Source organism: Prunus dulcis, chromosome 1 (genome assembly GCF_902201215.1).
Source record: "Prunus dulcis chromosome 1, ALMONDv2, whole genome shotgun sequence".
Classification (NCBI taxonomy): domain Eukaryota; kingdom Viridiplantae; phylum Streptophyta; class Magnoliopsida; order Rosales; family Rosaceae; genus Prunus; species Prunus dulcis.
Genome location: NC_047650.1, coordinates 11,582,381 through 11,609,587, shown reverse-complemented (window position 1 = coordinate 11,609,587; position 27,207 = coordinate 11,582,381). Strand labels below are relative to the sequence as shown.

General features: G+C 36.6%; 4 protein-coding genes and 1 pseudogene across 6 annotated transcripts; 4 read left to right on the top strand and 1 right to left on the bottom strand.

Moving 5' to 3' along the window:
- Window positions 1-5,733: 5,733 nt before the first annotated feature.
- LOC117614909 (uncharacterized protein At4g15545) lies at window positions 5,734-8,253 on the top strand. Of its 3 annotated transcripts, none has more exons than XM_034343839.1 (9): window positions 5,734-6,099; window positions 6,180-6,248; window positions 6,332-6,388; window positions 6,493-6,574; window positions 6,893-6,988; window positions 7,169-7,390; window positions 7,531-7,573; window positions 7,837-7,915; window positions 8,011-8,253. In XM_034343839.1, exons 1-9 carry the CDS (start codon window positions 5,821-5,823, stop codon window positions 8,101-8,103), a joined length of 1,020 nt encoding a protein of 339 aa, XP_034199730.1. In that variant the 5' UTR covers window positions 5,734-5,820; the 3' UTR covers window positions 8,104-8,253. The 3 variants fall into 3 exon arrangements, with proteins under 3 accessions (XP_034199730.1, XP_034199729.1, XP_034199728.1); XM_034343838.1 differs by having other exon boundaries at window positions 6,887-6,988; XM_034343837.1 differs by having other exon boundaries at window positions 6,884-6,988.
- A 418-nt stretch (window positions 8,254-8,671) lies between these two features.
- Window positions 8,672-11,573, bottom strand: LOC117614908 (annotated as a pseudogene).
- A 2,082-nt stretch (window positions 11,574-13,655) lies between these two features.
- Window positions 13,656-17,161, top strand: LOC117632834 (receptor-like cytosolic serine/threonine-protein kinase RBK2). The gene is made up of 9 exons (XM_034366434.1): window positions 13,656-13,867; window positions 14,389-14,507; window positions 14,615-15,043; window positions 15,216-15,467; window positions 15,568-15,722; window positions 15,852-15,931; window positions 16,041-16,176; window positions 16,291-16,440; window positions 16,554-17,161. Exons 1-9 carry the CDS (start codon window positions 13,800-13,802, stop codon window positions 16,734-16,736), a joined length of 1,572 nt encoding a protein of 523 aa, XP_034222325.1. The 5' UTR covers window positions 13,656-13,799; the 3' UTR covers window positions 16,737-17,161.
- A 613-nt stretch (window positions 17,162-17,774) lies between these two features.
- LOC117632843 (probable prolyl 4-hydroxylase 4) lies at window positions 17,775-20,862 on the top strand. The gene is made up of 7 exons (XM_034366446.1): window positions 17,775-18,094; window positions 18,184-18,241; window positions 18,339-18,443; window positions 18,729-18,786; window positions 19,456-19,631; window positions 20,089-20,158; window positions 20,263-20,862. Exons 1-7 carry the CDS (start codon window positions 17,964-17,966, stop codon window positions 20,556-20,558), a joined length of 894 nt encoding a protein of 297 aa, XP_034222337.1. The 5' UTR covers window positions 17,775-17,963; the 3' UTR covers window positions 20,559-20,862.
- Window positions 20,863-24,336: 3,474 nt separating this feature from the next.
- Window positions 24,337-26,327, top strand: LOC117614942 (histidine-containing phosphotransfer protein 1-like). The gene is made up of 6 exons (XM_034343882.1): window positions 24,337-24,813; window positions 24,963-25,093; window positions 25,261-25,329; window positions 25,692-25,763; window positions 25,875-25,947; window positions 26,043-26,327. Exons 1-6 carry the CDS (start codon window positions 24,754-24,756, stop codon window positions 26,100-26,102), a joined length of 465 nt encoding a protein of 154 aa, XP_034199773.1. The 5' UTR covers window positions 24,337-24,753; the 3' UTR covers window positions 26,103-26,327.
- The last annotated feature ends 880 nt before the right edge of the window (window positions 26,328-27,207 follow it).

Sequence of the window (27,207 nt, the reverse complement as noted above, 5' to 3'; positions counted from 1 at the left end):
AAGGTGTAAATCACGAGGTTAATTAAAGGTGTATTAAATTATCTCAATAAACTTATCAATAATGTTATTTGTACCATTTTTACTGACCACCTCTTTAATATAGATGGACCCCACCAATATATACGGGACTCACCCGTATTAGAAAGATAATCAATAAATATGATATAAATTGCACCACCCTAAACTTATATAGTGCATAATCCTTCAAGAAAACAACATTGGTTTTTTCTACATTTTGTAGAGTTATTTTAGTTCCAATTGTGTCATGAAGAAATTAATTAAATTATATTTCATAAACAAACAACTCCTCACAATTTGGTAGTTGAGAGACGGATAAAGAATCAAAATTGTCCCCCCACCCCAAATACAATAATAAATTAAGGAATTTTGCAAAGCAAATGCTCAAAACTCAGAGTTTGTACTCTGTACTGAATAATGCTCCACATGGCATTGCTCATGGTATTATGATAATTATTGGTTTTTTTATTATTTATTTTTTCTAGAACATTGTAAACAACAATTCCCTTTGCCAACCCCATGATTATTTTAAACCCCACTAACATGGCATTTATCTATTTTAATCAGCAACTAAAATAAAGGCATTCTTTCTTTTTTAAAGTGATAAATCATTAAAGAATCTGCATCAGATTTTGTTTTCTTTATAATTAAAAATATTAAAAATATTATATTTTATTTTATGATATTATTATGTATTGATTCAGTCAAGGATTCTACCACATCTCTGTCCTGCTACTCCAAATGAGACAAGTAATCAGCTTATGTTTAATTAGTATAAAACTCTGTGTTAAGATAATAAAGAATAAGAGGAATGCTAGCAACATTCTCTCTAACCTTCTTTTTTGGACCTTCTCCCTTCTCTTTATGACAAGTGTTATTTTCCATACACTTAAAACAATGATATTAATGCATCACATAATTTAGTTTTTGTTTTTCAAGTTTACCCTTTTAAAATGTATTGGCTTTTATACTTCATTCAATTTATTCAAATTTTGTTATAACTTTTTTTAACAAAACACGCGTTCTCTTTGGAAAAATTAAAAATTAAAAAAAACTTCAGTTTTTATTTTCTTATTTAATTTTTAACAAGGTGGTAAGAAAGTTATATAAAAAAATTAGCTTGTTATTAAAAAAAAAATAAATACATTTAATAAGGGTAAATTTGGAAAATAAAAATTAGTTTGTGTGATGTATTAATGACATTGTTTTTAGTTTAAGAAAAATGACACTTGTCATAAGAAAAAATGAGAAGATCCAAAAGAGAAAGTTAAAGAGAAGGTTGCTAGCACTCTCCAAAGAGTAATTAGGAAATCTTGAGGTTAGATTTGAATGATTCTTAGTTTCAGTGCCTGCCAACAATATACACCATTATCTCTCCCCCTACCTGCAATAATATCTCATAAACTTTACCATCCCATCAAGCTTTTATCCATTACTTTAATTACTGTTTGTTTTTTGTACCTTTTTCTTTTTCCCCTGCCAATTGCTGTGTTTGAGCAATTGATTTTTCTGGTATAATAATTATCCACTAAAAGAAAAGAAGAAGAAAAAGAAAAAGAAAAAGAAGGGAAGCTTTTTTAATTGTGGGGTCAAAATTTAAATATTCTTTTCATAAAGAAGTGCAAGGGAGCAATCATGCTATCTTGTCCAATGTCTCCAATATGTATTCTCTCTTTTTTTTAAAAAAAAATATAAATTATATATATAAATTCTTTCAAATAAAATTATTATTTTAGACTGTTTGTTATTGAAATAAAACTATATTGTTTTCATTTTAGTAATTTCGCAAAATGAAAATAATACATAAACTACAACTAAAGTTTTTTGTTTTGTTTCATAAAGCTAAAGGTTACCTGAAGAACCATGGAAGATTTTACACGTTCATGTGTTCATTATTGCTTTCATTCAGTTCAGAGATGGTCATACCTGAGAAATGGAACTGCTTTGGATGTCTTGGTCATGTTGCTTCCTTGGGAGTGCAAATTAAAGTTTCTTTATGTGAGAGGTTTGTAGCTTAATTGGTTAAGAACAATTACATATATACACACGAGGTTCAGTGTTCGAATCTCTCCCTTCTCCAATATTATTTTTATATAGACAAAACAATTTTAAATAGATTTAATGTGCCGTATTCTAACCGGTTAAATTATTTGAATGGTTAATGAAATACGGATAAATGCATAGTATTTTACATTCAGGATCGATGATCACTATGGATGATATATGCTGAATCATTATTTGTAGGCTCCGTTTGGTTTACGGATCAAATTTGAAGGGAAATCACTTCCCTTGTCATTTCTTAAGGAATGAGAAATTAAGATTCATTTACCATGTTTAGTAATCCTAGGAAAGTAATCAAGAAATACCACTTTATTTCCTTTCACATGTTTGGTTTGTGTAGGAATGTAAAATAAAATTTGTTTAATTTTTCAATTATACCTACATGAAATCAAATAAAAAAAGAATGCATTTAATGCTATATTGTAATTCTAAATTGTTAATGGGGACAATATGGTCATGAAAAATGTGTATTTAATGTTGTCTCATTTTCCCAAACTTTCCCATAAGGAGAAAAACAAAACTCAAGGGGGAAGGAGGGCTTCACTTCCCCCTTACTTTCCCATGTGCAAGGCAACGATTTTCCATGCCAAGATTTACCAAATATGGGAAAGCAATTGATTTCCCATCCCCAAGTCTCCTTTCCCATGTATCAAACGGCGCCTAATTGACTTCCACATGGACTAGCATCGATATGTATAGCTTTTGTATAGTCATCATCCTGAATGTCGAGAGAAGTCTCACCAGATTTTGTTAACGACATTTTTATCTACATAGGGCACCGTGAAACACAAATTAGCAATTACTAAGAAAAATACCAAGGAACATAGAAGCCAATAAAAATTAAAACACCTAACCTTCAAATTAGAAAATCTGTTGCACATAATCATAGTAGGTATTAGGTGTTAAAGAATAAACAAATAGTTGAACATCATGGAGAAATTATGTATGACCCCGTACACAAGATTCTTGTGTAACCAAACAAATAAATGACATAGGAATATTTGAATATGTATGAGATAAACATCTATCTTTCATGATTTGTTATGGGCACAAATCTCATTTCTTTTAGCTTTAATTTTGAATGAACCTGTCTGCTTTACAATGATAATGAATCACACATGCATAAGAAGTTTTAAGCATCTGAAAATATTTAGCACATACTATTAATTACTTATATAAGATGTTGGAGGAAACTAAATAGATATTTACAGAAAACGAAATGGATTTTTACGAGACATTTGTGTGACATTTTGTTTTGGACATATTAATAGTTGTGTAGTTTGTATTATTTAGCCATAGAGAAGGGGTAGTAATGTTAAGGAAATATTAGAATGTATTCCAATAGGTTCTGATAAAGATGTATTGATAAAGATTTATAAATCTTATTAAATTACTTATGCTTTTGAAAATTAGGTATGTCTCCACTAACGATCAAGCAAGATCGAAGAAACTCTGGCATAGACCTCCTTTCTCCCAAAAAACACTCTTAGAGAGCCTTTTCCACTTTGAGGGGGGAGGAAGCCATTGTTCTTCCCCCCTCTCCCCTCTTCTCTTCCTCTCTTCCTCCTTTCACCTCTTCCCCCATTTTCAGAAACAAAGGGTTTTCCCTATTTGTCTTAATTTTGTTATAATTTTCATCGAACCATTATAGGCGGCTACGACTCAGCGTCGGATCTTCACCTGCATTTCGGCGTCGGATCTCCATCACCATCTTTTTTGCAATTTCTTTATGTTTGGAATAAGTTGCAGAGACTCTTTGGGTTCTCTGTGTAGTTTTTACCTCTCCTTTTGTGAGAGTTTTTCATCTCTCCTTTGTGAGAGCTTTTCATCTCTCCTTGGTGAGAGTTTTATTTGTATTGTTATGGCTTGATTTTTTCAAGCTTTATCTCTTTTTTATTATTCTAAGTTTGTAATCTTAGTTGGGATGCCTATGCCAGAGTTACTTCGATCTTGCTTGATCGTTAGTGGAGACAAACCTGATTTTCTTAATTTTGATATTAGACCGCTCCGTTATTGTAATGGCCCTTTTGTGGCTAGTTTGTATTGGTCATTTGTGGCTAGTGGCTTTTTTGGCTGAATTATGAATGCAACTATAGAATTTCTCAACAAAAAAAAAAGAAGAAGAAAAGAATGGGGAGACTCAACATATTCCAGCTAGGGAAGTTTAACTCATGAGTGAGTATTGTATAAATATATTAAACAAAAATTGTGTAACAATATATTTAATTATAAATTAATTTGCTCATATCAAAGCTCTTAAATAATTTTACACCGTTTGTTATTCAAATAAAACTATAATAAAGACCATTGTTTTTATTTTAGTAAGTATACCATTTGGGAAATTGTAGTGGAAACATCTTCCCAAAATGAAAATGAAAATCATATTCATTGCTTTTCATTCAAAGATGGTTTGGTCACACCTGAGAAATGGAACTGCTGCTTTGGAGTCTTGGTCATGTTGCTTCCTTCCACAATGGGAGTTGAACAGTTGACCTAACTGGATTGAGTGAATTATACACATGTCCCCTCCCTTGGGTTAACTTAATTTATTGTTTCTCTGGTCACTTTCAGTGACCTGTGAGTCTGTGACTCGCTTCATGACTTTGAATTTTATAACATTTCAACACAACCATGATTATTTTGTGGCTTCTGTGAGAGTTTTGTGAAGGTGGGTAGGAAGGAACACGTTGCAGTCAAAAGTGGCTGGCCATTGTCTGCTTTCTATCTTCCTATTAAAGCACGAACCGTTTTCTTAGTTTTCTTTTCTTTTCTTTTGAAGGATTCACAGTCCTTTTGACCTTGTTAAACTCATTAAATTCGAAAATTGTTCAATATATTAGATATAACAAACCCTTTTCTTAAGGGTGGAGTTGTACTTAGTCTCGATCTTACCTGGTCTCGATCATCTAAAATTTTCCTTATATAGTTAAAATGTGTGTTGTATCTATTTCGACACTTCCATGGATATTCTTGTTACGTGTGTTGTATCTATTAGGGCGTATTGTTGAATTTCAAATATAGTTTTTGGCACCGACCGGCAATGGACCAAATATGAGGAAGCCGACAAAGTATGGCCAAATGAGGTACTTCTTTATTTACATTGTAAACTTAAGTAAATTGAGTAATACAAAAATAAATGAAAGTAAAAGGACAAAGACATTTACTTAAATATTGAAAATGAAAATAAAGTAATATGTACACCAGCTAAGCAAATGGGTAATTTGAAGCACTTACAATGATTTTTCCTGTAAAAAGAGGTGTAACTACACATACTTACCAGCTAAGCAAATGAGTAATTTGAAGCACTTACAATGATTTTTCCTATAAAAAGAGATGTAACTACACATACTTACGCCTTAATAGGTCCGTCACTGTCTATTTCCCTTCCATCACCACCACCACATAAAATGACGATGCTTAGCTTTGCCTCACAAAGGCCCATTACTTGTTTCAAAAATGGGTTTGTACCGTTAGGCCCAAAACAACTAGGTCTTGTCCAGATTTTGCTGTTGTTTGTCTTTTTTTCTCAAAATCCTATCCAATCACAAGCCACATGTTTCCTTCCAATCAGAAAATATACCAACGAAAACAAGAAAAAAAAATTGTATTTTGGTTATATGCCGTAGAGTATAACAACCTCTCTGAATAAAAAACAAAAAAGTTGAAAAAAATTAAATACAAAAAAAGGGCAAAAAAAAAAAAAAAAAAAAAAAGGAAAACCAAGAGAGAGAGGGGTGAGAAATGCTTGCGAAGGAATCGGGTGGTTCGAACTTCGATCTTCCCGAGGAAGTGTTGCAAGTACTGCCGTCGGATCCTTTCGAGCAGCTCGATGTGGCCCGCAAAATCGCGTCCGTTGCGCTCTCGACACGTGTCTCTGCCCTGGAATCAGAGTCGTACGCTCTGCGCGCCAAGCTCGCCGAGAAGGACCAGCTCATCGCCGAGCTCCAGGCGGAGGTTAAGTCCGTCGACGCCTCGCTCTCCGAGACCGCCGATAAACTCGCCCTCGCCGACCAGGAGAAGGTCCGACCCGGCCCATGAATGGCAACCCGGTTCAATTTTAATCAATTCGTTGACTGATTGACTTGGTTCTGGAATTGCAGGAGGGCTTGGTGAAAGAGAAGGCGTTGCTCTCCAACACTGTGAGGAAGCTGAACAGAGATGTCTCAAAGGTAACTGAAATATGAAATTCACGTTAGGGAAGCTGAAACGGTCTCGTTTTGGCTAAGCTTAGTTTGGTTGCTAATGTGCGCAGTTGGAGGTGTTCAGAAAGACGCTTATGCGATCACTTGAAGAGGAGGACGAAAATTCTGTGAGTAATTTTGTTTTGCGAGGCTGATTCTCTGATTTGGATTACACTTTTGTTGTTAATTAATTTGATAACTTGGATTGAATTTGTGGCCTACATTGGAACAGACCGGAGCTTCGGAGGCTGTTGCTAAGCCTAAGATACAAACCCAAGAGAACATATCTTCTAAACCACAAGCTCAAGTTGGAGGTTTGCTAAGCTAATTTTATTTTATAATTTTTCATTTTCATAAGTAGATTAATTAATTTTTGTACCACCGCGTCGTGACATGTTATATTGTTAGACTATAAATCAAGACGGCTAATAGGCCGAACATTTCTCATTATAAGTAGAGTGCGCAGTAGAATTTTTTTGTTTGTTACTTGTTGAATGTGACCTCATCTTACTATCTTAGCCTTTAGCATATGGTTTTAATTTTTCTTTTCGGCCAACTGCTTATGCTCTATGTTTTGGTTTCTCACTTAAAAGCCAATGCAAAATAAAATCATAACGTGATAGTAGTTTCAGAAGGTGATGCCACATTGCCACCTTCGAGGGCATCTTCAATCCGTAGCCAGTACCCTGAAACAGGAAGCATATTTTCGGAGGATCGTGACACACAAGGTATGATTCGAATACAAATCTTAGTCATAGAAAATGCTTCCATGTATGCCATATAGTGAGGAAGCTTCTATAGTCACAAGTGTGAATTGTTAAGCTAGAGAATGCATTATTAAACCTTCAACTTGGCATGCCAATTTTTAACATTGTTGTATTTGTTGCTTCTTATCATTGCAATGGCAGCTGAAAGACCTCGCATATCACCGGGCCTCCTGTTAGCATCCCAAACTAGCACACCTCGGTTCACTCCTCCTGGTTCTCCTCTAGTCTATTCCGCATCCGCATCCCCAACAAGAACATCAAAACCTGTGTCCCCTAAGCGGTACTCCATGTCATTCGCCACCTCAAGAGGCATGTTTGATGACAGATCTTCTATGCCTTCAAGCCATCACAGCTCTGAATATGGTTAGCTCGAGAAACCCTTTGTAGAAAATGTTTAGTCACATTTCACTTAGAAAGTAGAAACCGCCGTTATTGAGAACTGCTCTTCTGTTATTCGATGTGTATTCTTCTAATGTTCTTAATTCTCTCTTGAATTGTTTTAGGAAGAACTCGGGTGGACGGGAAAGAATTTTTCCGCCAAGTCAGGTAAAGACACTTATTGAGTTTGGAATCTGGGTCTGATGGAAAGAACCATATATAGAAAATCCGATTATTGCCTGCATCCAAGTTAAAAATTAATTTCCCGGCTAGTTGAATAAGAAAGTTTGTTGCCTGGTTATTTTGTTTTCCCTCTTATTGGCATCAGAAATCATTTGTCTTATGAGAAATTTGGTGAGTTCTAGCAAATCTTAAGGACTAAAATTCCCACTGTCCGATTTTTTTTTTCTTTTTCTCTTTGTTGCCCTCAGGAGTCGTTTGTCTTACGAGCAGTTTGGTGCATTTCTGGCTAATGTTAAGGAGCTAAATGGCCACAAGCAAACAAAGGAGGTATGTGTTCCGTTCCCTCCTCCCTCCCTCTCTCCCTCGGTGTCGATGATTTGGTTTGCTATTTACATGTTATCTGTAAACTTGCAAAATTTCAGGAGACTCTGCAGAAGGCTGATGAGATATTTGGCCCAGATAACAAGGATCTATATGCTATATTCGAAGGCTTAATCAGTCGCACTGTACACTAAACTCCCTTGACAATTTAAGCTTTGCACACGTCAGTTTCACCACTTCCATCTGTTTTTGCTGTAAATTAAATGTACTAAAACCATTATTTGAACTCCTGGTACTGTATGAGTAATAACTTTGCGAGAGCTGGAAAATGACTTTTTTCATCAGAGTCCTTGAACATAAAAACAAAACAAAAACAAAAAAACAGATTTTATAGCTGAAGATGACTTACATTCTTCAGCATCAAACTCTTTTTTTATTTATTTATTGGGATAGAGGAGATTCAAACTTGGTACCTCTTGGCATAGAGGAGATTCAAACCCTGAAGATTGGCTTTTCACAAGCTCAGAACGTCAAGGAAGGCTTTTGGCATTCTACTTTAGCTAATTAACGTAGTGTATCTGTTGGAGTCCAGTCTACAATCGTTTATTAATATACAATTAGCAAACGTGATGAATTCATATAAATATAAAGTTTCTCGTTTCTATTTGATTTTTTATTTATCACAAAGTTTTATTATCATGGACAATCAAACAAGATTGTACCTAAGTAGCAGTATAATAAAGACCATTGTTTAACCGATGAGTGAGTACTGTATAAATATATTAAACAAAAGTTGTGTATCAATATATTTGATTATAAATTAAGTAGGTCCGGCATCAGTAAGATGTCAGAAATACTAAGGAATTCGTCTCGTATTCCTAGGGAATTCGGAACGGGTCCTATCAGCTTGGTATAAGAGGTTCTATTGTTTCCTTCGTATAGAATCATGCCTCCTCGACGTGCTAGGACGAGAGGTCGCATTCTTAGATGGGGGCAAATCCACCACCTCCATCTCCACCACCATCTCCAACCATCGGTAAAATGTCAGGTTCCATTTTATTGAAAGCAGCGACATAAGGCTTTTCAGCAATTTCAGGACTAAACAGTTCCAACTCAAATGGACTGGATCGAACTCAAATTCTGGCTCTTGTGATGAGCCATCAACGACATGTATCTGAGATTTCCAGAAAGATGGTGGTCTTATTAATATACAACATTGTTACTACAAGGCATATAATAATGATGGTGATGATAAAGAATTAAATAAAACTTAAATAAAAAAATCAAATTAAATAACAAAATTTAAAATAGTAATTAGAGAATAAATATGGAGTTCTTTTGTTTTCCCTAGCCAGAGAGAGAAGCAGACTTAAAATTCCAAAATGTAGTCCTCCGAATTTTGTACCTATTGTAAAATAGGAAGGAAGGACAGAATATATAATACACGAAATTGACAAAAATGACAAGAAAAAACACCATACATGTTACTTGAAAGACAATACTTATTGTGTTTCCACGGGCTCAGACATTAAGATAAGGTAAAGACAGTAAGATTATAAAAATAATCAACTTGTTTTCATCCCTGAGCATAAAAAGAATTTGCAACTAAGTTTTCAGTAACTTGGGAGATGATGGTCACAGCTTATACCAGGGCAGAACACCCCTCAGGGTGCCGTAGAAACTCATGTCCCAAATCAAAACCCCGGTGTGCTCCTTCAAGTAAACCTGGCAGATCTGCTACTACCATTGTAGAATCATAGTCAAAAGAAACCACACCCAGATTAGGAAGTAAAGTTGTGAAGGGATAATTTGCTATTGACTGAGCAGCACTTATCACACTCAAAAGTGTGCTTTTCCCTGCATTTGGGGCGCCCGATATTCCAATATCTGCAACTAGCTTTAGCTCCAGCTCCAACCAACTGATCAATAATACCATCATTTCATTCATACTGTTCAAGTAGTGAAAATGATTACACAAAGATAGCAAGTATCTCTAATTTTGACATGGCTGGGAGCAAGGAGAGGCCAATTATTGTAAGATATCAGACAACCTCTACCAATTCTAAGAATTAATTTAACTAAGTCAACCCCAACTGTTTGATACTAGCTAATGATTGCCTATTTTTCAAACTCGAAACCTGCAAGTAGAACAAAGAGAAACACTACATGTCTACAAGAGAACCTCCTTTACACTAACATGAGTAAAGATATCCTGGAAATGCACCTAACTTCTACTTACACCAATATTTGGGTCACACTACCAGTTTTTTTAAATGCTTGGTGCATATCAACATTTACTGCCAGAATAATGTCTCAAATAATCCACAAGTTTTTCACCATTGTTCTACTTTTGAACGACTACATGCTAACAGAACAATTCCAACTATCAAAAATCACAATGTAAGAGCCAAACAACATTAATGATAACAACAAGCATAAACTTAAAGCAATGCAATTCGGTTGATTAGAGAACCAAAAGAGCTGAACTCACATTTCAGGACCCTCTGCACCATTCTCAGCAATCCTTGGCACCTTATTCGTCCCCGACTTAAATGATGCGTTCCCTCTCCCGCCTCTTCCTCCCGGCAACAACAATGCACGCTGCCCGGGATGCAATAACTCCAGAAGCACCTCCTCCTTCCCAGCCTCTCGAACAACAGTCCCAGGAGCTACTTTAATCACGACGTCCTCTCCCTTAGCCCCATTCTGGGACTGCCCTCTTCCATGATCACCTCTCCCTGCCCGAAAATGAACGCTGTTTCGAAATGGCAGAAGTGAATTCATCGAACCATCTACTTCCATATACACATTACCTCCTCGCTCACTGTCACCGCCTGACGGACCGCCCAAAGGCACGAACTTTTCACGCCGCATTGCGACGACGCCGTTCCCTCCGTCCCCTGCCTTCGCGAAGATTTTTGCGCGGTCGAAACACCGCATTACTGCTGGTACTCCCTTCTCCTTCACTTCCCCTTCCTCCAATTTGACCTCATTATCTGATAAATTCACAGCTTCGCCCTCCTTAAACCCTAGCAATTCACCGTCGTCGTTTTGATAAACACTTTCCAATTTGTCATCACTAAACCCCTCAATATCGCTATCATCATCTTCCTCGTCCAGTTCAGAATCATAAGTTCCCTCAAAGACCTCAAATTGACCATAATTCAACCCCAAATGACCATCTAAGCCCTTTTCTTCTTCCTCTTCTTCCTCCTCCTCTTCCTCCTCTTCACTGCTTAAATTATCAATCTCCTTCTCGACTTTAAGCGCGATTTGATTCGGAGAGCTTCACTTCGGATGAGAACTCCAACGACCACGAATCCAAAGAAGGGAGGGAGAAGTCCTCTCTGGGAGGCAAGCCAGTGTAGGTGGTGGCTTCGACTCCGATGGATGACAACTGTTTGGCGCCAGTTCGAGCCTTCAGCTTATGGCTAGGGTTAGGGCTCCGTACTGTCTGCTTCTTCACCGGAGGTATGCGAGTTCGTGGGACCCTGGGGCGAGCCATAGCGTACGGACAGAAGCTTATGGATATGGTCGCCATTTTCAGGCGCGGCAAACTGAAACTCCAAGTTTTCTTGAAAACACGTGGTCGGGCACGTGGGATGGGATTGGCAAATTTGGCAGAGAGTGAAGGGTTCTTGTCCGGAGCCAGCTTCGGTGGTGAGAGATGTGGACTTCAGTGTAGTCGATTATTTCTTTCGTAACAAAATGGTTTTATGTTTAATCTTAAACCTCGTTATAGTTGTTAATATATTTCAATCATATTTTGACTTTAGATTTCTCTCTTAAATGTGAGTTTTTTTCTTTTTGATGGAATCTTAAATTTAAGTTAATAAATTTGAACTAACACACACCAAGTTTCATTAAAATTAAAGGATAACCATATTTTCACTGGCGAGTCCGCCTTGATATATAATAATTTTTTTTTAAAAAGTAAAAAAAAGAAACTTAAAAACATTAAAACTACTACTGGTGCTCTCCTGCCCTCTCGTACTTAGTTAATTTTACATTTTGATTTAAATATTATGGTGTACTCAATTAATTTTAGGGTTTGTTTAGCATCACTCAAAACTTATGATGCATCAACTTCATCATTGCATTTAAATGATCTATATGTATAAAAATCAATCGATAGTATGATTAGGAAACAAACAAAAATCTCCTCGTTTGATTTGCGTTGTAATTTCTTCTGTCTTAAATTGAAATGGCTTTCACTACCAATGCTTTGTACAAGATGATGGTTTCAATCTCTTCCTCTATCAACAAAGCTACTCTTGAACAAGTTGCCCACTTTTCTGTAAAAAGTGTGGAACAAAATCTTCCACACTTGTCTTCCACACTTGTTACAGAAAAATGGGCAACTTGTTCAAGTTTCAAGGGTAGCTTTGTTGACAGAGGAAGATTTTGAAACCATCATCTTGTACAAAGCATTGATAATGAAAGCCATTTCAATTTAAGACAGAAGAAATTACAACACAAATCAAAAGAGAAGATTTTTGTTTGTTTCCTAATCATACCATCGATTGATTTTTATACATGTAGATCATTTAAATGCAATGATGAAGTTGGTGCATCATAAGTTTTGAGTGATGCTAAACAAACCTTAAAATTAACTAAGTACACCTTATAATTTAAGTACACCCTAATATTTAAATCAAAATATAAAATTAACTAAGTACACCCTATTTAAATACCAAAAATACTGCTGGTACACCCTAATACACTATCACACAATACCAAACCCATTCATTATTTTTCGTTTTGATTTTTGATTTTTTTGTTGAATTATGGATATAAATTTTGAATCTGTGTGTCGATGTTGGCATGAAATTTCAGCTTTAGTTTACCATTTTCCATTCCAAATGATTCTGTTGAGTGTGATCAATTTTTTGTAGTTGATGCTAAGAAGCATATACTGGAAACTGAAATATGGGTTCCAAAAATAAGTGCCTTCCCGTAAGGGATTTGTATTTATGGGCTGCTATGTAATATGGGAAGATTTTTCCTTTGGGTGTCTAAAGACTATAATTTACAAGCATGTGTTCATATCTTGGCATGAAATATTATGCAAACTATCATTACCTACAAATTAGGTGGTTTCTGTAACAAATTTGCATAATTAGTGCTTTGGTCCGCATATAGGATCGATGCAAGTTTCCCTGAAGATTGGCTTTTCACAAGCTCACAACGTCAAGGAAGGCTTTTGGCATTCTACTTTAGCTAATTAACGTAGTGTATCTGTTGGAGTCCAGTCTACAATCGTTTATTAATATACAATTAACAAACGTGATAAATTCATATAAATATAAAGATTCTAGTTTCTATTTGATTTTTTTATTTATCACAAAGTTTTATTATCATGGACAGTCAAACAAGATTGTACCTAAGTAGTAGTATTTTGTTTTATTTTTATGGTCCCCTAATCCATAATTAACATAATTAATTAATCAAAGACCCACAAGACGTTTGAACTGTGGGAGTTGAGGGAATCTCCAAAGCCATACGTGCTTTGCTTTGCAAGCCTTTCAACATCTCATAAACATGCTAAAATTGCTAAATTTAAACGCTGTTATTTGTTTGTTTCAGAGAGAGAATAGACTGGGTTAAGAAGCAAATGATGTGTCCATAACAAAGAAAGCCGATTTTTGGGCATGAATATTCGTTGAATTGTCCAAAAATGCGGGAATATTTAAGGCGCAATACAGGAAAATCATGGGAGCCACTATTTTCATGTGCCTCTCTCTCTCTCTCTCTCTCTCTCTCTCTCTCTCTCTCTCTTGGCTTCTCTCTGTCTGACATTTCCCTTGGCTTCTGAAGCCTCTCTTTGGTTGGTTTGGCACCCTTGAGAGTTCATGGAAGATGCCCCAGAATCTGAACCTGAAACTTCTTCATGGTAATCACCTCGGTGCCTGCTTTTCAGCTCATCGCTTCTGGTTTCGCGGCTTTCATCTCTAAGCAGTAAGCAGTAATCTTTCAAATTCTCAACATGTCATGTTAAATTTCCATTGCCTATGAAATATATAATAATTCATGCATAAAGCCTGCAGCCAGCGAGAGGACTAAATTAATTTTAACAATGCCTGTGTGTGCTAGGCTGCATTTTACTTCTTGTTACATTGCATTCTAAGGAGGTCCTGTAAAAGATTATTAATTTTTTATCTGCCACTATTGTTTTGTTGTTTTACAATGTCGCTTTCGATTTTTTGTTTTCGGGTTTTGGTTTTGTTTCTCATGAGATGATGTTTCAATGGTTCTTCTGCAATCTGTTCACAAATCATTTGTTTGATTCTCTATATCTTGTGATATTTATGCATGTGCCATACAATTTGGCCCTTTCTTCCTATTTCCCCACTTGGATGGTCGGTAGTGGTACTGCTCACTATCCCGGTTTTGTCTGAATTTGCTCTTAGGAGGCTTTTTAATCTGTTGGGTTTTGTCATATTTTCTGTTGTTTGCTGACACAAAGCTTGTATGGGCAGCAATGGTTCCCGCGACACTGCCAAAGAAAATGAAGAAGCGGAGGCTACGGCTACAACGCCTTCTCCTTTTGGATCAAGAAGATCAAGAGCTGGATTCTCTGACTCTTTTTCAAGTCAAGGTAACAACTTTATGCTCTTTTTCTTCTCTAGGCAGCAGGCAATGCTAGTATGCATGAATATAGAGCTTGGTGTGGTACTAATTATGTTGGGATTTTTATCATAATAGACTTGAGGTCATTACAATTGGATGAGGATATCAGAATACATGAGCCCTCTCCAAGAGGAGTTCTTGAGGATGACTGCCCGAGAAGCTTAGAATCCGAAACGTCTTCTCCTAAGGCCAGCACTTCAGACTCAGATGCAAGAAGCAGCACTACTACAGACTCAGATCCAAGAGTAAACCAAAACTGGCGTGGTTTCTTTCGTATATTGAAAAAGGGACCACAACATCCTTTCCCAACCTTCCCTCCTAAAAGTGCCCCAAAACCAAAACTCACCAGAAGGAAAAGCAAGAGAATAAGAGAGGACTTCATTCCACAGCTCAACTCTCCTGCCCTGAGGTCTTCTTTCGATGCTGACTTTTGCCGCTTCAAATCTTCCTGGAAGAATTACTCACTATTAGACCTCCAAGTCGCAACCAACAACTTCAGCCAGGGTCTGTACTCTCATTTCTTCAGAGAACTTACATTACATTGGAGTGTAGAGATTCAGTAAATTCATTTTTTTCTTAGCTGATTTGATGGTAACTCAATAGAATCATATTCTCTTTTGTAAGGTTGTCATTGTCATGTGAGGCTGATAACATTTTCTGTTTGTCCTTTTTGAAGAGAATTTGATTGGGGAAGGAGGTTATGCTGAAGTTTACAAGGGAACATTGGAAGATGGGCAGATTGTTGCGATTAAACGCCTGACGAGGGGTAGTCAAGAAGAAATGACTGCAGACTTCTTATCTGAGCTTGGGGTTATAGTTCATGTTGACCACCCCAATATCGCAAAATTGATTGGTTATGGGGTTGAAGGAGGGATGCATCTTGTTCTTCATTTGTCTCCCCATGGGAGCCTAGCATCCATACTTTATGGTTTGTTTATCAATCTGTGAATCTTTTGATTTCCAAAATTCTCTCCATTTCACAATTACAATTAACTTATTGCTTTTGCTTGTTTGTCTCATATTTCTAGGACCTAGAGAGAATCTGGATTGGGGCATCAGATATAAAGTTGCTTTAGGGACTGCTAAGGGCCTTCTGTATCTTCATGAGGGGTGCCAGAGGAGAATTATCCACAAAGATATTAAGGCTTCCAATATATTGCTGGCAGAGGATTTTGAGCCTCAGGTACCCTTTTTCATCAGTTTACAGATTAGTGAAAAAAGCTGCATTGTGAATGGGTAAAACACCAGAGCAAAATTTATATAATTACTTTATTAATTTTCAATAACTCTCGGTCACTCCAATTGAATCCAGATATCAGATTTTGGGCTTGCAAAGTGGCTACCAGATCATTGGACTCACCATATCGTATCGAAATTTGAAGGCACATTTGGGTCTGTAAATCCAGAAATTTAGATTTTTTTTTTTTTTTTCTCTTTCACCAAAGTAATTTTCTTTTTGTTAGCTCTTTTTTGACATCATTTCATTCCCCAATCATGGCAGCTACCTTCCTCCTGAGTTTTTCATGCATGGCATAGTAGATGAAAAAACTGATGTCTATGCTTATGGGGTGTTACTATTAGAGCTCATCACCGGCAGGCAAGCTTTGGATAGCTCACATAAAAGCCTTGTTATGTGGGTATGTTTACTTCTGTGCCCCCAGCTTTCTTGTTTCATTTGAAGGTAGCAAGTAGCGTATTGAAATATTGTTGACAGTTTAATTTCAATCTGTTTGAAAAAAAAACCTTTTCAGGCCAAACCTTTACTCTCTACGAATAATATCAAAGAGCTAGCTGATCCATGCCTTGGTGATGCCTATGATTTGCAACAGATGAAGCGTCTCGCCTTGACTGCTTCGATATGCGTACATCAGTCTTCAATGAATCGACCACAAATGAACCAGGCATGTATTTTTCCCAACTAGTTTATGATTTTACAGTGTTTTAAGTGATGATGACTTAACCGTCAGACTGACAGCAGTATGCATCTTCTGATATGGCTTTAAATCTACCGCAGATTTTCCAGATTTTAGAAGGTGATGAAAGCATTTTGGAGTATGTTACAAAACGTCAAAAGTCTAAGCTTCAAAGGACATACTCGGAGGAGCTCTTCGATGCAGATGAGTACAACTCAACCAAGTATTTAAGTGATAGGGATAAACAACTGGAGTTTGTCTTGGGCCCCTCTAATGAGTTCTGAATTTTCGGTGAGGGGTAGTTGATACTGTTTCTTACGGGTGGATTCATATTGAGCTGAAATCCAGCCACGGACACAAAATGCAGAAACCAGACAGTTTTCGGAAGCAGGAAAAAGATCAGCATGCGAGAGAAGGTAGAGAAGAAAGAGGGAGAACATTGTTGAGAGATGTTGTATATGCTTTGTTAATTACTTAGAATTTGTACCATGAATGTGACATATGCTTGTCAAGCTTAGGGTATGCGTTTAGAGAGTGAGCCATGTACAGCTGCTGGAAGCTTGATGTTGAAGATGAATATGCTTTCTGCTGCAATTTCTCATTTTCATTTACCACAAGTCAAGTAGAGGTTATTTTTCTCATGAAGGATGAACTTCTTTGGCCTTGATGTGACAATTAGTTGGAAAATGATTAAAAATTTGCTTTCTTCTTTGTGGTGCCAAGTTTGGGAAACAATTCATAAAGCATGAGTTGGCTACTCTACTTAACAAAAATAGAGTAATTATTGCTATTACCTTATTAGCAAACCATGTTATATGGCAGGTAATGTTTACTTGTTACTTTAGCTATTATTTTCAGTTATTAATAGACTTCTAACCTATCAGAAGATGTGATTAGAAACTAACATTACTCACAAAAGCAAATAATCTACACTCCTACTACTTGGCTACAATTTCTTATGGATGTGATCTTTATATCCGGTCTCACATTAATGAACTGTCAACAATACTCTTAGAGTCTGTTTATTGGAATTACTTATTTTAAAAGTATTTCTGCTCATATGAACTTAGCATTTTTTATCAGAAGAATGCCCAAAGTTCCATTAAAAATCCAACTTCTTTTTCATGAAGCACTTCAAACTGATTTTTCGGAAAGCACTGTTATCAAAATTTCTCTAGTAAATGCTATCATAAACGTTTTTATTTGCCTGAAAGTGCTCCACACTTATATTGCGGTTGTATCACTAACTTCAACTACCATGACCAAAAAAAAAAAAAAAAGGAAAAAAAAAACCTTTTAATTACTGTCTTAAAAAACAAAACAACAAAGTACAAGACGTATGTTATATTAACAGTGAAGTTAAGAAAAATACCGTACAAATTCACATGGCGCCACAGGCAGTTATATGCAGCAGTGAGATTAGGATTAGGAGGATCATTCCATTACCAACAAAATTCAATTGACTGACTCTTTCTCTCTCTCCGAGATATTGGGAATCTGACTGAGTACTGATGACTAGGGTTTGGCTTCAGCTGTTCTTCTTCTTCTTCCTGCTCTCAATCTCCTCCAGCTCCGACGCTGCTTCACCACACACCTTCACAGTCAATCCTTCTAAAGTCAGACAGATCTCATGGAACCCTAGGTTCTCTTTCTCTCCGTGGAAAAAATAAAAGTTGACTTCTTTTTTTCTTTTTTGTGATTGCGTTGATGCGATTGAATGATGAATTGCAGAGCTTTCGTGTACGAAGGTTTGCTCACGGACGCAGAGTGCGATCACTTGATCTCCATCGTGAGTTTGCATTTACACATTTCAAATTTTCAATCTTTTGAATTCGTCAATTGTGCTTTCTTGACGTTTTGTCGTCGTGTTGTTGTTTTGCGATTAGGCGAAATCGGAGCTGAAGAGATCGGCCGTGGCCGATAACTTGTCCGGTCAGAGCAAGCTCAGCGAGGTGCGGACCAGCTCCGGCATGTTCATCCCCAAGGCCAAGGTTGTTTCTTTGCTCTTCCCTTCTCCATTTTGTCACCATTTTTATTCGCCATTATATGTGTTCTTCTTTTAACTAGATACTAGTTTTAGTTAGGCTTTGCATTCAATTTTCTGTTTTAGCCCAAAAATACATTAAATGCATACACATGTGGATGTTCAATTGTTCGTGGATCATCACGGATCATGAATCCGATTGCAAGTCACCGCAATTAACAGGGTTAAGTTGACACGCACACATATGTATGAATGTATGTAATGCGTTTTACAAATTAAATTGTTTTTGTAGGATCCTATTGTTGCTGGTATTGAGGACAAGATTGCAACATGGACATTTCTTCCAAAAGGTAAACCCTTTAGAGAAGAATACTATTTGAGTTATCCTTTTGTATCACCTTGAACAATTCAGTTAATCTCACTGTCATCCATTTTCATATCTCTCTCAATTGAAAAATCCAGTATTTCTCTTTTATGTCTTTTTATTGAGGTCCTCATGCCTTGCTTTGATTTATCCTGAAGTTTTAGTTTCAATTGGAATTCTGTTATTCACCATGTATGAGTCTCCCCAACTAGGCATCCATGACTGAATGGTTGAAGTGTCCAACTCACAATTGCTTCACATTCATATACTCCTTTTTCCCTGTCAGTGCCTAATATACGTTGGGAAATATATCTAGATTTTAGAGTAAGATGTGTTTCTCTTCCTTCTTTACATATGTTCTCTTGAATGAGATTGAAATCAAAATTGAATATAAGCAGTGAAGATAGTTGGGAAACCATGATTAGGACTTTTGATATAGATGGCAACATGGCTATTACTACCTAATGAAGTGAAACATGGGACAAATATATGCTAACTTGAACGCTTGGGAGCCATGTTGGTTGTCTATTCTGACATCATGAACTGAGCATCGGCAATATTGGATTGACAAAGAATGATATGATGAAAAGTTACAAATGATTTCTTCATTTTGCTGGAATAAGCTTACAGGTGTTCCGTGTTTCTTGATTTTCAGAAAATGGAGAAGACATACAAGTATTGAGATATGAGCCTGGGCAGAAATATGAACCACACTATGATTACTTTGCCGACAAAGTCAATATTGCCAGGGGGGGACATCGCATAGCAACTGTACTGATGTATCTTACTGATGTGACCAGAGGTGGTGAAACAGTGTTCCCTGAAGCAGAGGTTAGTTAAAGCATTCACCTCTTGCATTTTATTAAGTAAGTATTAGAATCCAATCTTAGTTCACATACAGAAAAGAATGCAATATACTGTTCTGTAAGATTTTTGTCTTAGACTCCCCCTGGCCGCAGTTGGATTGGTAAATTAGCATGGCTGACATGCTCGTTAATATGTATTGATTAGCTCTAGAGAGTAGATCACATTTGGGTTAGCATAAACCTTGTTATTGCATATAGTTATTTCAACAATCATCTGAAATAGAAATCATGGAAAAGCTAGGACTCCAATCCACAGAAAAAAAAAAAAAAAAAAAAAGATAAAAAAAAGATAAAGAAATGACTGGTTGTATTAACCGGTTGGAGGGCGTTGGTTAGTAGAGTATAAAAAAACTTTTACCAGCTTGCTAATCTGCTTTATTTAATCTTGTTATAATTATTTCTGTAAACGAATCTGGCTGCAGGTACCTTCACGCCGTAAGGCTTCAGAAGTAGATCACAGTCTCTCTGAGTGTGCAAAGAAAGGAATTGCAGGTCAGTTCTAGATAACTTTTTTCAGTATTCATTGATATAGGTATAAATTGTTGTAGCAAAGTTGATGCATTCTGTTGTTTTCTATCTTCCTCGGAATTACATAGTGAAACCACGAAGAGGAGATGCCCTTCTTTTCTTCAGTCTCACCCCACACGCTGTTCCAGACGAAAAAAGTCTCCATGCTGGGTGCCCAGTGATTGAAAGAGAGAAATGGTCAGCAACAAAGTGGATTCATGTCGACTCATTTGACAAGAACTTGGATGCCGGCGGGAACTGTGCAGATCTGAATGAAAGTTGTGAGAGATGGGCTGCCCTTGGAGAATGCACCAAGAACTCAGAGTATATGGTTGGATCGCCTGATCTCCCTGGCTACTGTAGGAGGAGTTGTAAGGTATGTTAGAATTCACTTCCTGAGTTCCACGTGGTCCATGCGTTGGAGGCTTCCTGTTCTGTTGTGGTTATTCATTAATTTTTTGGTGGATTGTAATCCTATTTTTCATTACAAGCATTTTACAGACGTATATAGCTGAATAGAACTTTGGCATTTTGGGTTGTAAGTCTTTGCTCTAATTGTACTTCTTTTAAAACTACCCATGCTTTTCGAAGAGAAATGCGGCAATAGAAACCCACCAAAAGAAATGTGTTGTGTCGATGTATTTACTTGAGACCCAAAATAATGACTTGAAGACCATTCTTTTAACATATAGATAGACTGATCTGGCAATTGCGTGGAGCATTATGATTTATTATGCTTATGATGTTACCCTGTTCGACCTTTCACTTCCCCAGTAAGAGGGAGGTTGAAATATTATCCATGTCACTCTCTACATCAATGAACTTTGAGAGTAGAGAGGTGTTGCGCACGCTCACTTATGCGCATTCTTGCACGTGTTAGGAGATAAAAGGAAGTAAGTTCACAATTATTTCATGTTTTATGGTGAGATGAAAGAATGGTAGCTTTCTCACTCATAGTGCATGTATATTAGATTTTTAGGGGGAAGGGAAGGGAAAAGGGGTTAGGTGGATATGCATCCATTCCATTTTAGTGAAGGTCGATCTTTATTTAGCAAGTGCAAGTGGCTGCCATCAAGGAAGAAAATATGGGCCGAAATCCCGATATATCCCTATTTTTGGGTGTCGATGCGATACAGGGAGTAAGCCTATTTCTTCCACCTTATCAGCGATATATCTCTGATAACCACCAATATCCTTGATATTTACTAATATTTCCCGATATTTTCCGATACTAGACAAATATTCCAGAAATTTGTCTTCAGTTTTGAAAGTAATCATAGATCCCATCTACTGAATCAATGCCAGAAACCAAGCTCTAATACTTAGTAGCCTCTCCTTTCTTCTCTTCTCAGTCATTTTGGCTATCTTTGGCTCTTTCTCTCCTCTCTCTGGTTGCTCGGTTTCTTGTGTGTTCGATTTTATTTTTCACCTAATATTCTATCTCTCATTTCCTTTATTATTAAGTCTCGCTCTTGTAATATAATGTTGGGTTGGGTTATGTTTGAATAATGTTGTCTTTGTTTTGCCAAGTCTAATTGTATTTATTTTTAGGATTTTCATCGCACATTATATACACGTACATTTCATCATATGCATATCTTATACTTAGTATATTTTGAATTTTATTTGTCCAATACATTCATTGATAATATGCTTAATATCTATGAAAGTTTCACTTCAAAAATTCGTGTTTTTAAGCCAATATCTATCTTTTTTGTCGATTTTCTTCAATACCTAAAACAACATCGATATATCTCCCGAAATATCCATAAATTGAAAGTCAAATAATATCTGTATCGCTGATATTTTCATCCTTGGGTGCCATTGCTAAAGGTTACCCTACGTTATAGGGTCCCAAATTTTTGTGCATTCAGTTTTCAGCACGTGGCCCGACCGGCCCTGGTTTTAGTGCTGTGAGCACTGGGTATCTGTCATTTATGGCTTTGTTGGTTGATTTTTGTTAGCCACAAATATTCACGTACGGACCTTGTATTCTTCTGTTTGATTTGGTGTGAAATAGTCTTCTTTGGCATGACTTGCGCAAATTAGGAGGACCGCGCTGAGATTCCCATCAGTATCTGAAGAAAGGGAGGCCCCCCAAGTAGGGGTGGTGGGGGTGGTCGTAACTCCTTAAGCATTATATCCTACTAGAACTTTGGCAACATCTGCATGCTATACATTGGGGCTCTTCTTTTTCTCAATCCTCAAAATCCTCATGTTTGGTAATTCATATATAAAGGCATGAAAGGCACAGTTTAATGTTGTTTTCAAGATCCCAGTCTCCCTCCCTCCCCAGTGGTCAAATATTCTTGAAATTAGCATGAAACACATTCTAGCCGCCAGTTAAATAAGATTTATAAAAAGAAGGTGCTTAATTGCTTCTGACCGTTTAGATGACCTTTTAATTTTGTTAAGGTGAGTCGCCTACGCATGCATGAGAGACTTTTTACTGTTAGTGAGATGCATGTGCAAAGGTCCGAAATCGCTTATCTACGTGGGGCAACTGACATGATTGATTCACTTGTAGCGGGGTAAATGCAGTCCGTGCTTATGAATGGAGTGTGAAAATACATGGATGGAGCACAAATAGCTCCATCTGGAAACATTATACAACTAATAGAATATATTCCTTTTATCTATAGGAATATAAGAATATATTTCCACCGAAACAGTACAATTTTTTTCATTATCATTATATATACGAAATAAAATAAACTAAGAATAGGACTGTAACCAGACACCTCATTTTGTCATCTTCATAAAACAAACAAAATAAAATAATAGACGAGGGCACTCTCTCTCTCTCTCTCTCTCTCTCTCTTTCTCTCTCTCTCTCTCAACATTTAACATTTCCAAAACTGCCAAAGCCCAGAGAGAATTATTCCTAAATTGAAAAAAGATTTTACGTTTAAGGAGAGAGCATATTAGTTTCTTGCCCCCAACACAACTGGCCCATTGTTGTTCTTGGTTGACAAAACAGAACTGACAATCCAAACAGCTGTAAGATTTCGGTGTGACATATCAAGATTCCGTCTATGTTTTAGTAATAACTTATTGGAAGAAGAATTTATAAACAAACAAAAAAAACATTAAAAATTGATTGATCAAATCAAGGGCCATATTCTTACACTCGATATTTTAGATTTAATTTCTCTTTTCTTCAATATTACTTGTATTAAAACCAAAACTAAAATAAGAAAATTCAAATAGTACATGAAAGAATGGGGTTTGGACTGGATGGTTCAAATAGTACATGATAGAGCATGAACAAATTACCATAATTTGTGCCGCATGGGTCGACCTGGATTAGTCTAGTTCTAATGATGTTCAATCTAGTTGGGGAAGCAAACGAGGAAAAATCTCTAAACAACTTGGCTTTAGTTTAGTGCCAATCCAAACTAGCACTAACAGCTTGTAATGACAGGTGATGTTCCCTCTAATATCCGGCCTTGCCTTAAAAATTTAGAAACATAAAATACTTCTATGTATAAAAGATAACTATAACATATTCCTTCTGTTTTGGGTTCTGGAAAATATAAAGAAAAATAATCATGAGCCTTAGTTAAGTAAAATCATACCCACAATTTAAACAGGGTGCGTATCTTTTGAGATTGGGCCCCTAATCCAAGCAATAACTTCAAAACGCGAGATGGACGCTGCAAAACTTGAGTGTCAATCAATTGATAGGTTTTCAGATCGATTGACATTTACGTCCCGCAACAGTATCCCGAATTTAGAAGAAAACATAAAAGTGAGGGTTATCAATAAAATGTAAGTGGCAAACTTTGTATAACGTCATTAACTAGTTTAAATCCATGCAGAAATGTCGAACGTTTTAAGGAATAATATGAGATGGAGTAAAGCCTAGAAAGTGGACAAGTAATTAAAAGGAAAAAACTATGAAACAACTGTTAAAATATGCGCGGATTGTTGTGAATGACTTGAGTTCATTTTATAATTCCGATTTATGAGGAGAAAAAAACAACATGCAGAATTGCACATCCTCCAAATTTTCATAAAGAAGAAACAGGTGAAGTCAGTCCTACGTCAAACCCATGTACAACTTTCAATCTGAACCAGTAGTTTTCAGCTCAGTGATAAAAGTGAAAATTGAAGAAAGAAAAAGAAAAGAGAAAGCCAAATACTTGAAAAGGCAATAAAAAATTACAAAGAAAAACAAAGGCACAGAGAGAGAGAGAGAGAGAGAGAGAGGTTAAATGCTCATAATATATGATGTAGAGGAAGGGCACCGAACTGGTGGGGTTGTGATTCTGTGAGAAAATACTAAAACCAGAGCACATATCCAGAGAGAGATAGAAAGGGGGGTCAGAGTATACTTGTACTAGACAGTAGACATACCCAAAAGCAAGAAGCTTTTGGATTTTGTTTTACACATTGAATTCATCAAACCCTTTTCTAGGTTTCCCAAGCATTTATACTATAATATTTGATTGTGCAATAATTCCTCAAGATCTGCAATTCAAGGCACCAGCTTTTCTTTCATTTGCTGGCTCACATCTCCTCCTTAAACACGGTGACTCTTACTCTGTCTGTGTGTAGAGAGGAACAAAAGCAAAAACATGGAAGTGGGGCAGATGCAGAGACAGTGGGTTGACTACACAAAGTCCTTGTTTCTGGAGGTAAGGAACAAGAAAATGGTGATCACTGATGGGTTTGTTTTGTTTTTGGTGTCTCTAATCTTCATCTACTGCTGGGTTGGTTTAGCTTTTTTGTTCTGTTTGTTTTGTTCCTGATTTTGTTTTCTGGTTGTTGCTTTGGGTGTGAGAAGGGGTTTCTGGATGGTCAGTTTTTGCAGCTTCAGCAGCTGCAAGATGAGAGCAACCCAGATTTTGTTGTTGAAGTGGTGTCTCTATTCTTTGAAGATTCTGAGAAGCTTCTCAATGATCTCACCAGAGCTCTGTGAGGATCCAAGATCTTTCCTTTTCTTCGTTTCTTTCTTTCCTTTTCACTGTCTTTTTCTCTCTTGGATTGTGTGGTGCTCATGTTTTGCTTTTGGATACTTTGAGGGGTGAATGAAAGTTTGTTCTGTGTTCTTGAAGTTCTCCACTTTTGTTTTCTTTGCACAGAGAACAGCCAAGTGTAGACTTCAAAAGGGTTGATGCTCATGTTCACCAGTTCAAGGGTAGTAGCTCCAGGTACACACTTAAATTTTGTTTTGTTTTTTTTCCCCTGCACTGAGAAAAACATGGAATGAAGTAGAAAAAGTTGATTCCTTTTCTTAGTTTGTCTTTTGTAGGAAGATCAATATTTCAGCCTTGAAAAATGAGCTAACTAATCCTGATTTTCATCTCTGATCCATTTATAAATCCTGGTTTTACTTTGAGTGGGACAATCTTCGCATTTTTTCTTCAGCCTGAGCTGAATCCAATTTCGACACCCTTAGATAGATTAAAATTTACAGGAAACTTAATTTAGTTTTAGATCCAGGGGATAGGTGCTGATTTTTGTTCATGCTTAGCTCAATGTTGTTTGATGACAGTTTTTGTGGTTGACACAGTATTGGTGCACAAAGAGTTAAAAATGCCTGCATAGCTTTCCGCAACTTCTGCGAGGAACAGAACACTGAAGGGTGAGTTACTTTACTCTAAACATTCATAGACTGTAATTTTTGCCTTAATCAGCTTTCGAAAGCTGAGAGAGAGGTCATGATCCATGAAATCTGAGAGACTCTTGTTAGCAGGTGCGTTAGATGTGTTCAACAAGTAAAGCAAGAGTACTACCTTGTGAAGAACAAGCTTGAAACTCTCTTTGCGGTGAGTAGAATCGTATAGACGCTCGCTGTTGCTGATTTGTGTCGAACTTAAAATTTCTCTGTTTATTTAATTCAAAATTATATTGTTGATTGCAGATGGAGCAACAAATTGTGGCAGCTGGTGGGTCAATTCCAATTCTGGAATTAAGTTTTTAAGGCTTCCATTGTGAAAAGAAAACAAGAAAGTTGGGGTGGTTGTAGAGAATCTCTTCACTAGTATTGTATAACAACCTCGCTTAATTGATTGCAAATTCTCTTAACTAATGAATTTGTGCTTGTATGGACTTTATGAAAAGGAGTTCTTCCATCTGGTGCCACTTCTTAATGAACTTTATTTAGGCTCAGATAACCTTGTTATTTATGAAAATGAGTTTTCTATCAGGTGCTAGCTTGTGATATGCACTTTCATTCCTTACTTCCTATATCACATTCATGTCTTGGGTTGTTTCACATTAAAAGAAAAAAGAAAGGGATTGAATGTGACCGAAACTGCGTAATCGATCGTGAGTTTTTATTTGGGATTAGGATTTTGATCAAGAGAAATCTACAGCCTGCAGTTTTTATTTTGTGAAACCATGCAATGACTCAAGTAGCTTGTTTTGGTTGTTCTTGTTGGTATTATTCTGTTAAGAGAATTTCATGCCTGCCATCCTACCAATCCTTAGTTGTCATCCGTGCTAGCAGAGCTTAATTAAATAAAGGTAATCATGTAAACTCTCGTTTAGTTTAACAAATCCGTATTAAAAATAATATTTTTAGATTAGAAAGATTTGATTCTTTGAAGCCTTAGTGGTCAATCTTGATCTGCTTTGCTGTCCATCTGTCTTGCTGCTAAAACATTGACGCAAACGTGGGTACTTCTTTTTTCTTTTTCTCTTAGAATTGTATATTCTTTTAGGAATGGAGAATCTATGGAAAAGGTCAGTGATCACCGCCATCACCGCGCAATAACACTATGGTCTATTATCAAAATTATCCCTGTTTGGTTGCTGTGAATAAAGACGAAAAAACAAAATTCTCTTAGCTGCCCAACAAACCAAATTATAAACTGTGAGGCTACGACAACATTAGGTCTCAGAACTCAAAACCATCAAGAATTTATGCAAGTTGTAACTCTTAGTTATTGAATTCTTGATACTTCCAAGACTATTGGGAAATTTTTCTAGAATTTTTTTTAATGCAATTTAGAAGTAGTAGACAAAAGGAGTTATGGCAATATGTAAAGGATATGAGTGTTGTGCAGCAACTACTGAAACATGGA